The following is a 13,080-nucleotide window of genomic DNA, read 5'->3' as shown; positions in this document are numbered from 1 at the left end:
ACCTTATCACCTATTGCAGTGGTGATCATGAAACACAAACTGATTAATGGTTGATACTGAGAAGAGACCTGAAATTAGTGATAGACTCCAAGGTCATTCTGTCTGACAACATCGCTCCCCAACACTGACTTGATCTCCCTCTCCAACTTCGACCACTCAGGCAACTAGTAACATCTACTGAAAGAATTAAGTGGTGGAAACTTGATAATCATTCGCAACAACTTATAGCTGCTGTTGGTCACCTCAAAATAGAAACTGGCCACACAGACAGAGAAATATGGAATGAGACTATCATAAAAATATGGGCAAGCACCAAGAAAATTCTAGGTGCAACTAACCCAGGCTGTTGATTCACAGACAAGCATTTTGGTGGTGGAATGAAAATGTGCAGCACATAGTGAAGGCCAAGAAAGATGCATACAAGAACTAGCTACAATCTAGAACTGATGACAACCTCACTCAGTACTGCCAATTCAAGACAATTGCTAAACAAGAGGTAGAAGCAGCAAAAGCTGAGCAATAACACAACCTGTATACTTGCCTGCACAAACCTGAAGGAGTTAATGACATACAGACTAGTCAAATCCAGACATCAGCCATATTATACATATCAAAGATGCAGAAGGACAGCTACTGCAAAACCCAACAGATATCCTCCAATGATAGTGATTATTTTAATGCAATATATAAAGAAGAGTACCCACATCCACCAATTCCCACTGCTAACCCTGTTCTTGGGGTCAGCAGTGGGATCACTTATTATACCCATAGAGGTCACAAATGGCATCTGTGCTATGAAAAACTGCAAGGCAACTGGACCTGCTGATATACCATAAAGCCTGGGAAACATTAGAACAATGAGGGTGGAGTTTTTGACAGAACTGTTCAACAAATGCATCAAGGAAAATGAGATCCCATCTGACTGGCAGACTAGCACTACAGTACCAATTTGGAAAAGCAAAGATGACATCACTGTCTGCACTACTTACCACCCATATGCCACACCATGAAGATTTTTGAATGCATAATCGAAGCACCTGTTTAAGAGACTTAAATCAACGTGGCTTTGTGGTTGTAGGACAACAGATGCAATCCACTACCTACTAATGGAAAGACACAGGGAGAAAAGTAAGATGGCCTTTCTGGACCTGGAGAAGGCATTCAATCAGGTCCCACATGAACTGATTTGGTACTCTCTATGGACCCACAGCATCCCTGAAGACTATATACGCTGGGTACAGTCCACCTGCTGTGTGCTGGTGTCATTTAACACAGAGGAACTGCACCCAGTGTATATAGTCTTCAGGGATGCCATAGGTCTGTACCAAATCAGTTCATGTGGGACCTGATTGAATGCCTTCTCCAGGTCCAGAAAGGCCATGTTGGTTATCTTACTTTTCTTCCTGTGTCTTTCCATTAGTAGGCAGTGGATTGCATCTGTTGTCCCGCAACCACAAAGCCTGTGCATGACACAGTGACTACTGACCTGCAACAACTTCACCCATGGACTCCATTGTATACTGACGATATCCTGCAGGCCCACAAGATGAGAGTGGAACTTGAATTAATGGTCAACCAGTGGAAAACACAACTTGATTACTTTGATTTGTTACTTAACCTGAGAAAAACTGAATATTTATAATGTAGCTCCCAAACAGATAGCACAATTCTAGTCAATGGTACTGAACTTACTAAGGTCTCTAACTTTAAGTATCTTGGATCCCATGTGACTTCTGATAGTAGTACCATTCCAGATGCCAGAGTATGCATTAATGCTGCCTGGCTGAAATGGTGCAAGGTTACTGGAGTCCTGTGTGACAAGAAATTACTCTGGCATCTCAAATCCAAGATCTATCACACAGTCACCTGCCCAGTTGCACTTTATGGAGCAGAGTGCTGGTCTGTAACAAAACAGCATGAACATGCACTACATGTCATGGAGATGTGATTGGTCTGATGGACACTGGGATACATACAACTAGAACATATTACTAATGATGATGATGTACGGAAAACTCATGGTGATGCCCCATTCTCAGAGAAGATGAGGGAAGCATGCCTACAATGGTATGAGCATGTGGCCAGGGCTGACAAGGAATCTGTTGCAGGATGGGCCCTTACATTTAGCTCAGATGGTGGACAACCTAAAGGATGCCCAAAAAAGGGACAGCCTAAAAGAAGACATGCAGGCCATGGGTGTCTGCCTTACTGATGCTACAAACCAAATGAAATGGAGGGTCAAATGCAGAATCATTTAATGAGGAACTGGATAGGAAGGAAATCGGTGATGCTGGGTCAATGCTCAGGAACTGTCTAACAGAGGCAATGATTGAGTGTATTCCAAAGGTTAGGAAATTAAGTAGCAATCTGGAAGAAAAAGACATTATGGAGGCACTACAAGATGAGTGGCAATACTCAGTTACATGAGGAGTACAAAGAGAAAGCAAGGAACGTGACTAGCTTGGTAAGGAGAGTGAAAGTGCAGTATATGCAGCAGTTAGCAAATGAGGCTAAAAACACTTTCGGAGTTTTCTAGATATGTGGCCAATATAAGGAAGAATGATTATGGGAGGATGTTGATCAGGGATAATGGGAGAATGATAAATAGTGAGGAGGATATAGTAAAGGTGTTTAATGAGCAGTTCATTAAAGTGTTCCATCATTGTGATTATAATATAATGCAGGAATTGGGAGCAGTGGGAAAGGGAGAGGAACCAATGATGGTGAGTAAGCAGGAGGTATATGAGGAATTGAGTAAACTTGATATCAATAAGAACACAAGCACTTGATGGTATATCACTGTCCATCTTGAGGGAATGTTCCAGGGAGTTAATGACAGGTTTTTACATATCTTTTTATAATTGGTTCCTCTCCCTTTCCCACTGCTTTCAAGTTCTGCATTATGTTATAATCACAATGATGGAACACTTTAATAAACTGCTCATTAAACATTTAACATATCTTGAACTGAGCTAAGTTCCAAAAGAGTGAAAAAGAGGCAAAATTGTTGTGCTTCATAAGGAAGCACATTAAAATTAAGGTTAGTTAGGACATGATTCAGAACTGGGTTGACAACAGAAAAATACTCTTTGATGGTCATCATGAACGTGTGGACAACATGGTCATCATGAGTTTGCTAAAGGTATATTATGGTTTAGCTATTTGCTTACTTATTATAACAAGGTGACAAATATGATGGACAAGGTGGGGTGCATTATATATTTAGCTCTTGCAACATTGAAGGCCTTCAGCAGACTGCTACATGACAAACTAATAATTAAATTGGAACAGATGAAGTTGAATGGAAGATTAGTGCACTGGATTGGTGATTGAGTATCTGATAGGTATCAGCAGGTTGCACATGGGGGACGTGATATCCCAGAAAAGGAAAGTCACTGGTAGTGTACCCCCCAGAGATCTGATTTGGGAGTACTGTGGGTTGATTTATATGTAAATGATATTGGAAGTGCCGCTTAAATAACGATATACAGTTATTTTCAGATGATGCAAAGTTGGGAAGAATTATGATAAGTAGAGCAGATGTTACAGCCTTTCAAGAGGACTTGAATAGAATGTCTGAATGGGGGAGTGTATTTGGATATCAGTTTAATGTAGCAAAGTGTAAAGTTTTAAAATTTGGGAAGCAAAGATGAGATGCAGAGTATAGGATTGGTGGTGATATCTTAGAAGAGGTGGAGGAAATGAAATATCTGGGGGTGATGGTGTATAGGAACTTGACCTGCAGCATTTCTCCTTCAGTACTTCCTTCAATTCCTTCAGCGCTGTTGAATAAACTGCTGCTGTAACAGTTTTACCTTTTTTGAGATACTTGGTAAGGATTGCACCATCCATATCCCAAAAGACAATGGCAAGAATCTTCCATGCTGACTTTTGTGTTCGGAACTTCTTTGGTCATGGAGAACTGTTGTCCCTCCACTCCATTGACTATTGTTTGGTCTCTGAGCCATAGGATGAAGCCATGTTTCATCAACAGTCACAATATGAGTGAAAAAATTTGCACCTGATTTCTCAAATTTGCCCAAAATCCCTTGAGCAGACATTCAAACAGCAGACATTCTCTTTTTTGGTTGGCATTTTCAAACATTTGGGAATCCACTTTGCTGAGAGCTTCTGCATGTCCAGATGTTGGTAGATAATAACCACAACTCATTCCTTGGATATCCCCAGACTATTTCGCAATGTTTTGGCTGGTATTCATCTATCATCAAGGATCATGGCATGGACTGCATCAATGTTTCCAGGTGTGATCTCTGTGGAAGGTCTTTAAGACCTGGGGACATCTGTTGTCTCAGAATGTCCCCAGAGAAAACAGGAAACTTTAGGGGACTGTTCCCCTAAGGTTTCACACAAAGTTTGAATTCTCAGTTTCATGATGCAAGAAAAGTTGTAGACTTTTCTTGCAGCATGAAAAATGGCCCACACCTTTGTGTCTTCAAATGTCTTCAAATCTGTGACACATTTTCTTATATATCTCAAAAGAAAAAGAACAAATTATTAGAATTTGATGAAACATGGGGGTTAAAGGGGTTTAAGATATGTTCTTTCTTATGGTTATATCAGTTGCTTTAATATCATTTTTGTTCTAAGTGTTTATTAGACCTTTTCACCCTCCCTCATAAGTTGGTAAGGGATAAATGAAAGGTAGGTAGAGAAGTGAATAGAATAAAAATAATTGGAAGAACAATGGAAGGTAGAGAAGTTAATAGAGAGAATGAATCAGATCAAGTGGGAAGTGATGTGGAAGAGTGGGAGAGTAAGACAGCACAGATTGAAGGGGTGGTTATGAATGGAGAGGTGAGTGGTATGAGTATAGAAAATGAGAGAATTGGTGTGTAAGAGGAGCAGGGAAAGGGGGAGGCTCAGGGTGGACAGGGGTACACAGCATGAGAAAGGTGGATGCTCCAAGAGGATGTGAGCATGTGTAGGGTGGAAAGGAATGGGATGACCAGGGATCAAGAGAAAACAGTTGGAGTTGAAAAGGGTTTTAAAATGAATAAGCAGAAAGGGAAATGGCTCCAGTCTAGCATGGAGAGATCACATCGAGTGAATGGTATCAGTGGAACTAGCTGTAGATCCAGAAATGAGCTGTTGTGTTTGTATACAAATTGCCGAAGTATAAGAAACAAGGCAGATGAAATGGTTGCACTAATTGCGTCTGTTCACCCAAAGATTGTTGGAATAAGTGAGACATGGTTGGAAGAGGATGACATCCTGACAGGAATAGAGATGGAAGGGTATGATGTGTTTCGTGAGGATAGAAAGGGTAAAAAGGGAGGGGGAGTGCTGCTGATGATAGAGAAAGAGTTATGACCATATAAAGTAGTGATGCAAGAGGGAAATAGTGGCAGTGGTTTTGAGACAATATGGTGTGAGATAGAGGTGAATGGAATCAAATACTTGGTGTGATGTTGTTATAGAACAAGTAATGTGGATGGTGGTGATAATGAAATGTACAATCAAATTAGCCAAGTAAATAAGAAAAAGGTGATCATTATGGGTGATTTTAATTATGGCAATATAGACTGGAATGATGAGATAGCAACTGGAAGTAAAGAAAATGAGTTTCTTGAGATTTTGAGGGATAACTACCTCAGACAGTATGTAACAGAGGGCACACGAGGATTGAGGGTCTTGGATTTGGACATCTCATCAGAGAATGTAATTATAAATGAGGTGTCTAATCACCCACCAATTGGTAAGAGTGACCATGAGGTGATTACCTGGGTGGTTGCCAGCAGTGTGAAGACCTCTGTGAGAAAAGGGTATATGTGGAACTACAAGGGGGGGGGGGGGATTATGAAGAGCTCAGGAGACAGCTTGCGGGTGTGTGGAATGAGAAGTTAGCTGGAAAAGAGATCAATGTAGATTGGGGGATTTTCAAAAACTGTTTTCTGAAAGAATGTGCCAGGGAGTTGACATCTGCCTTGACATATTTTTTTAATATGAGTTTTGCACTCAGTTCCTAAGGAGTGGAAGGTGGGCAAGATTGTGCCACTTCATAAAGGAGGTGATCGAACTCAAGCATCAAACTATAGGCCTATCTGTGTGTCAGGTGTTGTGGTTAAGTTGTTGGAGAAGCTTGTGAGAACTAGGATACAGAGTTGGGTTGATAACAATGGTATTATCTTTCATGGACAGCATGGATTTACTAAAGGGAGGTCATGTTTTAGTAATCTACTTACTTATTACAATAAAGTGACTGCTTCCTTGGACAGAGGAGAAGGAAACACAGTAATATACTTGGATTTCGCAAAGGCTTTTGATAGAGTACCTCATGATAGGTTGACAGTCAAACTAGAGCAGATGGGGCTGGACATTAGATTGGTGTATTGTATTGGAGACTGGTTATCTGATAGTTATCAACAAGTTGTGTATGGGGAGTGATATCCAGGAAAAAGAAAGTCATTAGTGGAGTGCCTCAGGAGTCTGTTTAAGTCCATTTCTGTTTAACTTATATATTAATGATATAGGTGAAGATCTGGATGGAGATATTCAGTTGATGATGCAAAGTTGGGACGAACCATGAAGTGTAGTGAAGATGTTGTGTCCTTACAGGAAGACTTGAATAGATTGAGTGATTGGGCTTGGAAATGGGGATATGAGTTCAATGTTGCAAAATGTAAGGTTTTAAAATTGGAAAACAAAGATGGGATGCAGAATTTATACTTGGTGAGACTATATTGTCGGAGGTAGAGGAAATAAGAGATCGGGGGTGATAGTGGATAAGGATCTAAAATTTAGGGGACACATCGCCAAAATTGTGAAGATAACACAAAGGCTTCTGAGAATGATGCAGAGGACACTGACGTGTAGAAGTAGGGAGATTCTTGTTCTGTTGTATAAGGCTTTGATTAGGCCACACATGGACTATTGTGCCCAGATTTGGTCACTGGGTTTTGAGAAGGATGAAGAGATGTTGGAAAGGGTCCAAAGGAGACTGACTAAGGTAGTTTCTGATGGAATGTCGAGTATGAGGAAAGATTGAGAAGATGTAATTTGCAGAGTCTGGTGGACAGGAGGAAGAGGAGAGATATGATAGAGACCTACAAGTTGGTAAGGGGTTGTTATAGGATCAGTGCTGGAGAAGTTTTACAGAGAATAGTGGGAGATTAGGGGAAAACTAGAGGTCATTCCTGGAAACTGTATAAAGAGGGTGTGAGTAGGAGAATGAGAGGTAGGTTTTTTCCGTGCAGAGTTGTGAATGATTGGAATGCCTTGCCTGAGAATGTGGTGTCTGCAAAGAGTTTGAATGTGTTTAAAACACGGTATGATGAGCTGTGTGTGATAAAAGGACCTCCCAGATGAGTCTTTGACTTCATGAGGTCTTGGGGTGGTAGTAATAATAATAATAATAATAATAATAATAATAATAATTACTAGATTAATAGTCCGCACGGTTAGCTAAGTGGCTATGGGCTTTGCAACCATATGCCTGGAAAAGGAGTGTCCTGGGTTTGATTATCATCACTGATGTGAGGAGCTTAAGGATCTTTCTCTGACATAGCTAAGTTAGCCGGTCTTGGGCGTGGACAGCAGGGTTTTTTTCCTCCTCAGTTTAACTGGAGTTTTTCCTCCTGCAAGGAGACAAACCAGCCCCATGAACACACACGAATTACAGTGAGGAATACTTAAGACCCAGCCATAGACCTGATTCGTCAGCTATGCTGGTCCGGAGCCCGGATAAAATTTGGGGGGATTGAGATGGTACCGTACTTCTCCATAAAAGTTGCCTCACTGCTGTTATATCATCATATGAATAAATAAATAACCAGATTAATGTGGATGAGAAATTTCATAGAATGGCTGAAGACAGAGGGGGGGGGGAGAACAACAAGGGGCTATCCCTGGAAGTTTTATAAGGAGAGCATGTGCAAGGTGGTGAAGAGTAAATTTTTTGCTCAGAGAGTGGTGGGTGATTAGAATGCACTGCCTGAAAACCTGGTGAATGCATTTCCGTCAAGGTATGATGTGATGTGATGTGAATGTGAGAGGAGGACCTCCTATGATGAGTCTCTTGACTCCATGATGATAAGAATAAAATAAAAGTAATTAAATGTTATTATATGCTTGGATAAAATAAGGATAAAAACAGGAATATAATGATTTTATATTTTGCCACTGATTTTTGTATTTTGAAAAAAGAAAAGTCTTCCATAGTACAAATGGAAGAACGATGCAACGAGAATCAAATAAGACCAGTTTGATTCTCACCATTATGAAAGTAACCTTTATGTAAGCTTTTTCAATTGAAGGTGAGTTAGCTGATCCTCATATGGAGGGAATAGGGTTTTTTCTCTTGGAAACTTGGTTTTTCTTTTAGCATACAGACAAACTGACCAGGAAAAGATATGCAATTTAGAGACCAAAATACCACTGGCAATGGCATGGTAGAATAAAATAAAAATACATTTATATAATAAAAATTCCAACTACAAAAGGTTATACATTTATCATACATTTCAGCATCAAGAATATGATAAGCATTATTGGAAGGGTACATGTTTTTTTTTTTAGGAAAGAAAGGAGAGGAGTGCTGCTGATAATAACAGGGGAATTATGTCCACATAAGGTAGACATGAAAGAGGAAAACAGTGGAAATGATTCTGAGGAGATGTGGTGTGAGATGGAGGTTGACAGGAAGAGATATTTAGTTGGATGTTGCTATAGGTCAGGGAAAGTGGAAGGTGGTGATGAAGAAGAAATGTATAAGCAACTTGGGTTAGTGAAAAAGGGAAGGGTTATTATTATGGGTGATTTTAATTATAGTTATATAGACTGGGATGAACAAATATCATTTGGAAATCATCCTCGCAGTTAGCCTAGTGGCTTTGCTCTTCACAACCATATGCCTGGGAAGGAGTGTCCTAGGTTCGATTCCTGTTGGCGACATTCATTAGGGTGTTTCACCATATGTCTTAAGGGAATTTTCCAAGGAGTTAGCATCAGCTTTGACCTACCTTTTTAATAAGAGTCTTGCAACAGCACAAGTCCCACAAGAGTGGAAGGATGGTAAAATTGTTTCACCTCACAATGGCTGTTTGATAAAGCTAAGGCAACAATTTATAGGTTGTTAAGGTATTGGAAAGGTTGGCGAGGGATAGGATACAAAGGTGGTTGATAACAATGGTATTCTTATGCTTATCAGTATGGGTTTGTTAAAGGGAATTTGTGTTTTACATACCTGCTTATGTACTATAAAAAGATGATGAATGTATTGGACAAGGGAGATGCATATACAGTATACATCTTAGATTTTGCAAAGGCTTCTGATACATTGCCATATCACCAGGTGGTGATTAAACTGAAGTAGATGGGATTGGTCGATAGATCGGTGAGTTGGATAACTGAATAGAGGGGGAGGGGCACTATACAGAGGTCAGTTTTGGGAGCATTTTTATTTAATTTGTATATTAATGATATTGAGATAAGTTTAACTGGTAATATACAACTGTTTTTCACATGAAGAAAAACTGGGGAGCATGGTGAGGAATCAAGCAGATGTTGTAGTCTTACAAGACTTAAATAGATTGTATGAGTGGGCAACAGTATGGAACTGCCAATTCAATGTTGCAAAGTGTTCAAAGAATTGACAAAATGTTCTGAAATTTAGTAGGCAACAACATGATGCAATGTATATACTTAACAAGGACATTTGGAGAAAGTTGAGGAGATATCAGTCTTGGAGTGGTGGTGGACAAGGATCATCCGAAATTCAGAGGCCACATTGCACAAGTCATCACATCAGAATATGGCAATGTTGTAAACATCCTTAATGCACAGAAATAAAGAGGTTCTAGTCCCATGTATAAGGCTTTGATCAGGCCTTGTATATCGATTATTGTGTGTACAGATCTGTTCCTCTGGTTTTCATGGTGATGAGGATATGTTGGAATGGGTCCAATGAAGACTCACTAAGGTCATAACTGGTCTTTGCATATGGGATATGAGGACAGATTGAGGAAATGCAGTTTGCAAAGCCTTGTGAATAGGAGTAAGAGAGGGGGTATGATTGAGACATTTTAGTTGGTAAAGGGTTGTTACAAGGTTAATGTGGAAGAATTTTTTTTGTAGAATAGGAAAAGGAGGTAGAACAAGGGGACATACCTGGGAACTGTGTAAGAAAGGTGTAAAAGGAGCAGGGGGAAAAGGAGATAATACTTTGCATGGAGAGTGGTTGGTGAGTGGAGTGCATTGCCTGACATTGTTGTGAATGCAAATGCATTGACTGAGTTAAAAGCATGGTTTGATGATCTTGTGTGTAACAGTGTTTGCTTTCTGCAATGAGTGTTTTGACTCATTGCAGAAATTATTAGTATTATTAACACCAAACCTCTATGGAGGTTTGGTGTTAATAATACTACTAATAATAAAATAATAATAAGATTACCTCCCCTCAAGTTGCTTCAGGTATTCAATAACTAATATGGTAGTCTGACATTGGGCAACAAAGTTTACCACTTTTTTAAATGTGCATTATTCGAGAAAATGGATTAAAATAAAGAAGTTAAAGAAATAACTAAAATTGATAAGTTAAACATAATAAGCATATATAACTTTAAAAAAACATTAATTATGATTTCTGAAATAGAAAATTCCAGTATGCTTAGCTAATTTGATATTAATGTTAAAAATACATTTTCAATAGTACAACATTAATAAAATAGTTTCTTTCATTGCTGCCATATTTCTTCATGCTGTTCAATGCTTGAGTACATAATAGGAGTTTAACAGAGTAGATGCATTTCATAGAGACTGATAAAATCATGAAAAAACAGCATTATTTATAATGATGGTAATATTTGGAATGGAAATAACATAAATAAAAATAAAAAATAATGTTATTCTTCCACTGGTTTGCAGTTAAATCTACAGTTATCAAGTTATGCATTTTAGGTTGAAAAGATTGCAAACTATTGTAACGTTGAAACTCTGCAAGAAGGTAATGAAGTCAGTGATTTGGAAGTAATGGTACTTGATACTAATTGCAGAAATGAAACTTTTTTGCTTGGTGAATGAAATAGAGTGAATCATCAAAAGTAGAAGAGCATTGTCAGCAAATGGGTTAAGGAGAGATATAATAAGCACTGAATAAATAATAGTAAGTGTGGATCTCCCATAATGAGTCCTGGGATTCCATGAAAAAGCTTGATTAATAGTAATAATAAGAATTTCCAATAAAATCATTTTTATATGAGCATATACATACACGCCCACGTACCGGTAATTTTGCTGCCACCATCAGAATAAGGTTTTTCCCATTTTAAATCAACATAACTCCTTCCAACTTTAATTACTCTGATATCTTGTGGTGGAGATGGCACAGCTACAAAAGAAAATTAACATTAAATCCAATACATTAAAAATACTATTGATATAAATATTTCTGCTAGAGAATAATCAAGTTATGACTCTGTTAAATTTTTTTTTCTCTAAAAGATGATTGCATACTAGTAACATATGAAAGGAACTTGTTCTATAAAACAACAGTAGCATGGATAATTAAGGAGAAATGAAAATGTATTAAGCATGTGTGTGTGTGTGTGTAGACTTAAATTTTGTGTTGTGGATAAATGTCTTAAAAGAGATTCAGGTCCAAAAAATAATTTAGAACTCTAACACATCTAGAATAATTTTCTAATTTGTAAAGCAATGAATGAATGAGATGATTGTGAGAATTTAGATGATAGTGGATAAGGATCTAAAATTTAGGGGACACATCGCCAAAATTGTGAAGACAACACAAAGACTTCTGGGAATGATGAGGAGGACACTGACGTGTAGAAGTAGGGAGATTCTTGTTCCATTGTATAAGGCTTTGATTAGGCCACACATGGACTATTGTGCCCAGATTTGGTCACCTGGTTTTCAGAAGGATGAAGAGATGTTGGAAAGGGTCCAAAGGCGACTGACTAAGGTAGTTTCTGACCTCTGGAATGTCGAGTATGAGGAAAGATTGAAAAGATGTAATTTGCAGAGTCTAGTGGAGAGAAGGAAGAGGGGAGATATGATAGAGACCTACAAGTTGGTAAGGGGTTGTTATAGGATCAATGGTGGAGAAGTTCTACAGAGAATAGTGGGAGATCAGGGGAGAACCAGAGGTCATCCCTGGAAACTGTATAAAGACGGTGTGAGTAGGGGAGTGAGAGGCAGGTTTTTTTCGTGCAGAGTTGTGAATGATTGGAATGCCTTGCCTGAGAGTGTGGTGTCTGCAAGTAGTTTGAATGTGTTTAAGACCCGGTATGATGAGATGTGTGTGAGATAAAAGGACCTCCTAGATGAGTCTTTGACTCCATGAGGTCTTGTTTAATAATAATAATAATAATAATAATAATAATTTACAGTAAGAGAGGTGTCTGGAATACATGAATGCTTGAAATGCATCTGGCAATAGAAGGGAGATGTATGCAGGACACAGATTGCATTTGAATGTGTAAAGATGCAAGTATATGGAGAGAATGTTGTTTTCTGTGCAATGAGTGTGTTAGAGAAGAGCAACTCTAGTTTCCCTGTACCAACAGATACACTTATTACGCTACCAACTTGATATTCTACTCACTATTTGCCAAAGTGGAAAGTAGCAACAAATGGCCTCATGTAAAGTTGCATGGAGAATAAGAGGATGTATATTACATTGCAAACCTATGAAGACTGTGGAGGGTAATAATAGCTACAGAATTCCTGAATATGCTGGTTTTTCTAAATATAAATGCCAGGAGCATTAGGAATAAAGGCAATGAATTTGTGGTATTCACTGACTAAATCTGTCCAAAGATCATAGGTATCAGTGAAACATGGTTTATAAAAGAGGATATCTGACATGGGTAGAAATTAGGGGATATAGCATATTTCATAAATGGGTGAAAGAGTATTCCTTATGGTAAGTAATGAATTGTGCTCCAATGAGTACAGAATCAGGAGAAAATGGTAATACAAAGAAAGCAAAGCTATTTTCAGTAAAGGAGCAATCCTGTAGCTTTGTGGTATGGGACACTGTCGCCCTGAGAGTAACACGGGTCCGTTCCATAAAAACTCCACAGTGTAGGTAGCACCTGACTATTC

The 13,080-nt window shown here is 38.7% G+C and overlaps 1 protein-coding gene across 5 annotated transcripts in view; it reads right to left on the bottom strand.

Annotated features, from left to right (window-relative positions):
* Positions 1-13,080, bottom strand: part of LOC150108743 (twitchin-like) — a 2,666,638-nt gene that overhangs the window by 628,486 nt on the left and 2,025,072 nt on the right. For all 5 annotated transcript variants that reach the window (XM_090390962.1, XM_090390961.1, XM_090390964.1 and 2 more), the window contains one exon: positions 11,240-11,344. In XM_090390962.1, coding sequence (XP_090247088.1) covers positions 11,240-11,344 — 105 coding nt within the window. The remainder of the gene's footprint in view (positions 1-11,239; positions 11,345-13,080) is intronic.

This window comes from Typopeltis vanoorti, chromosome 3, assembly GCF_054136105.1.
Source record: "Typopeltis vanoorti isolate ZY-2024b chromosome 3, IOZ_Tvanoo_1.0, whole genome shotgun sequence".
In the NCBI taxonomy this organism is placed as follows: domain Eukaryota; kingdom Metazoa; phylum Arthropoda; class Arachnida; order Uropygi; family Thelyphonidae; genus Typopeltis; species Typopeltis vanoorti.
Note: the sequence above shows the minus strand (reverse complement) of the source record. Positions and strands in the feature narration are given on the sequence as shown.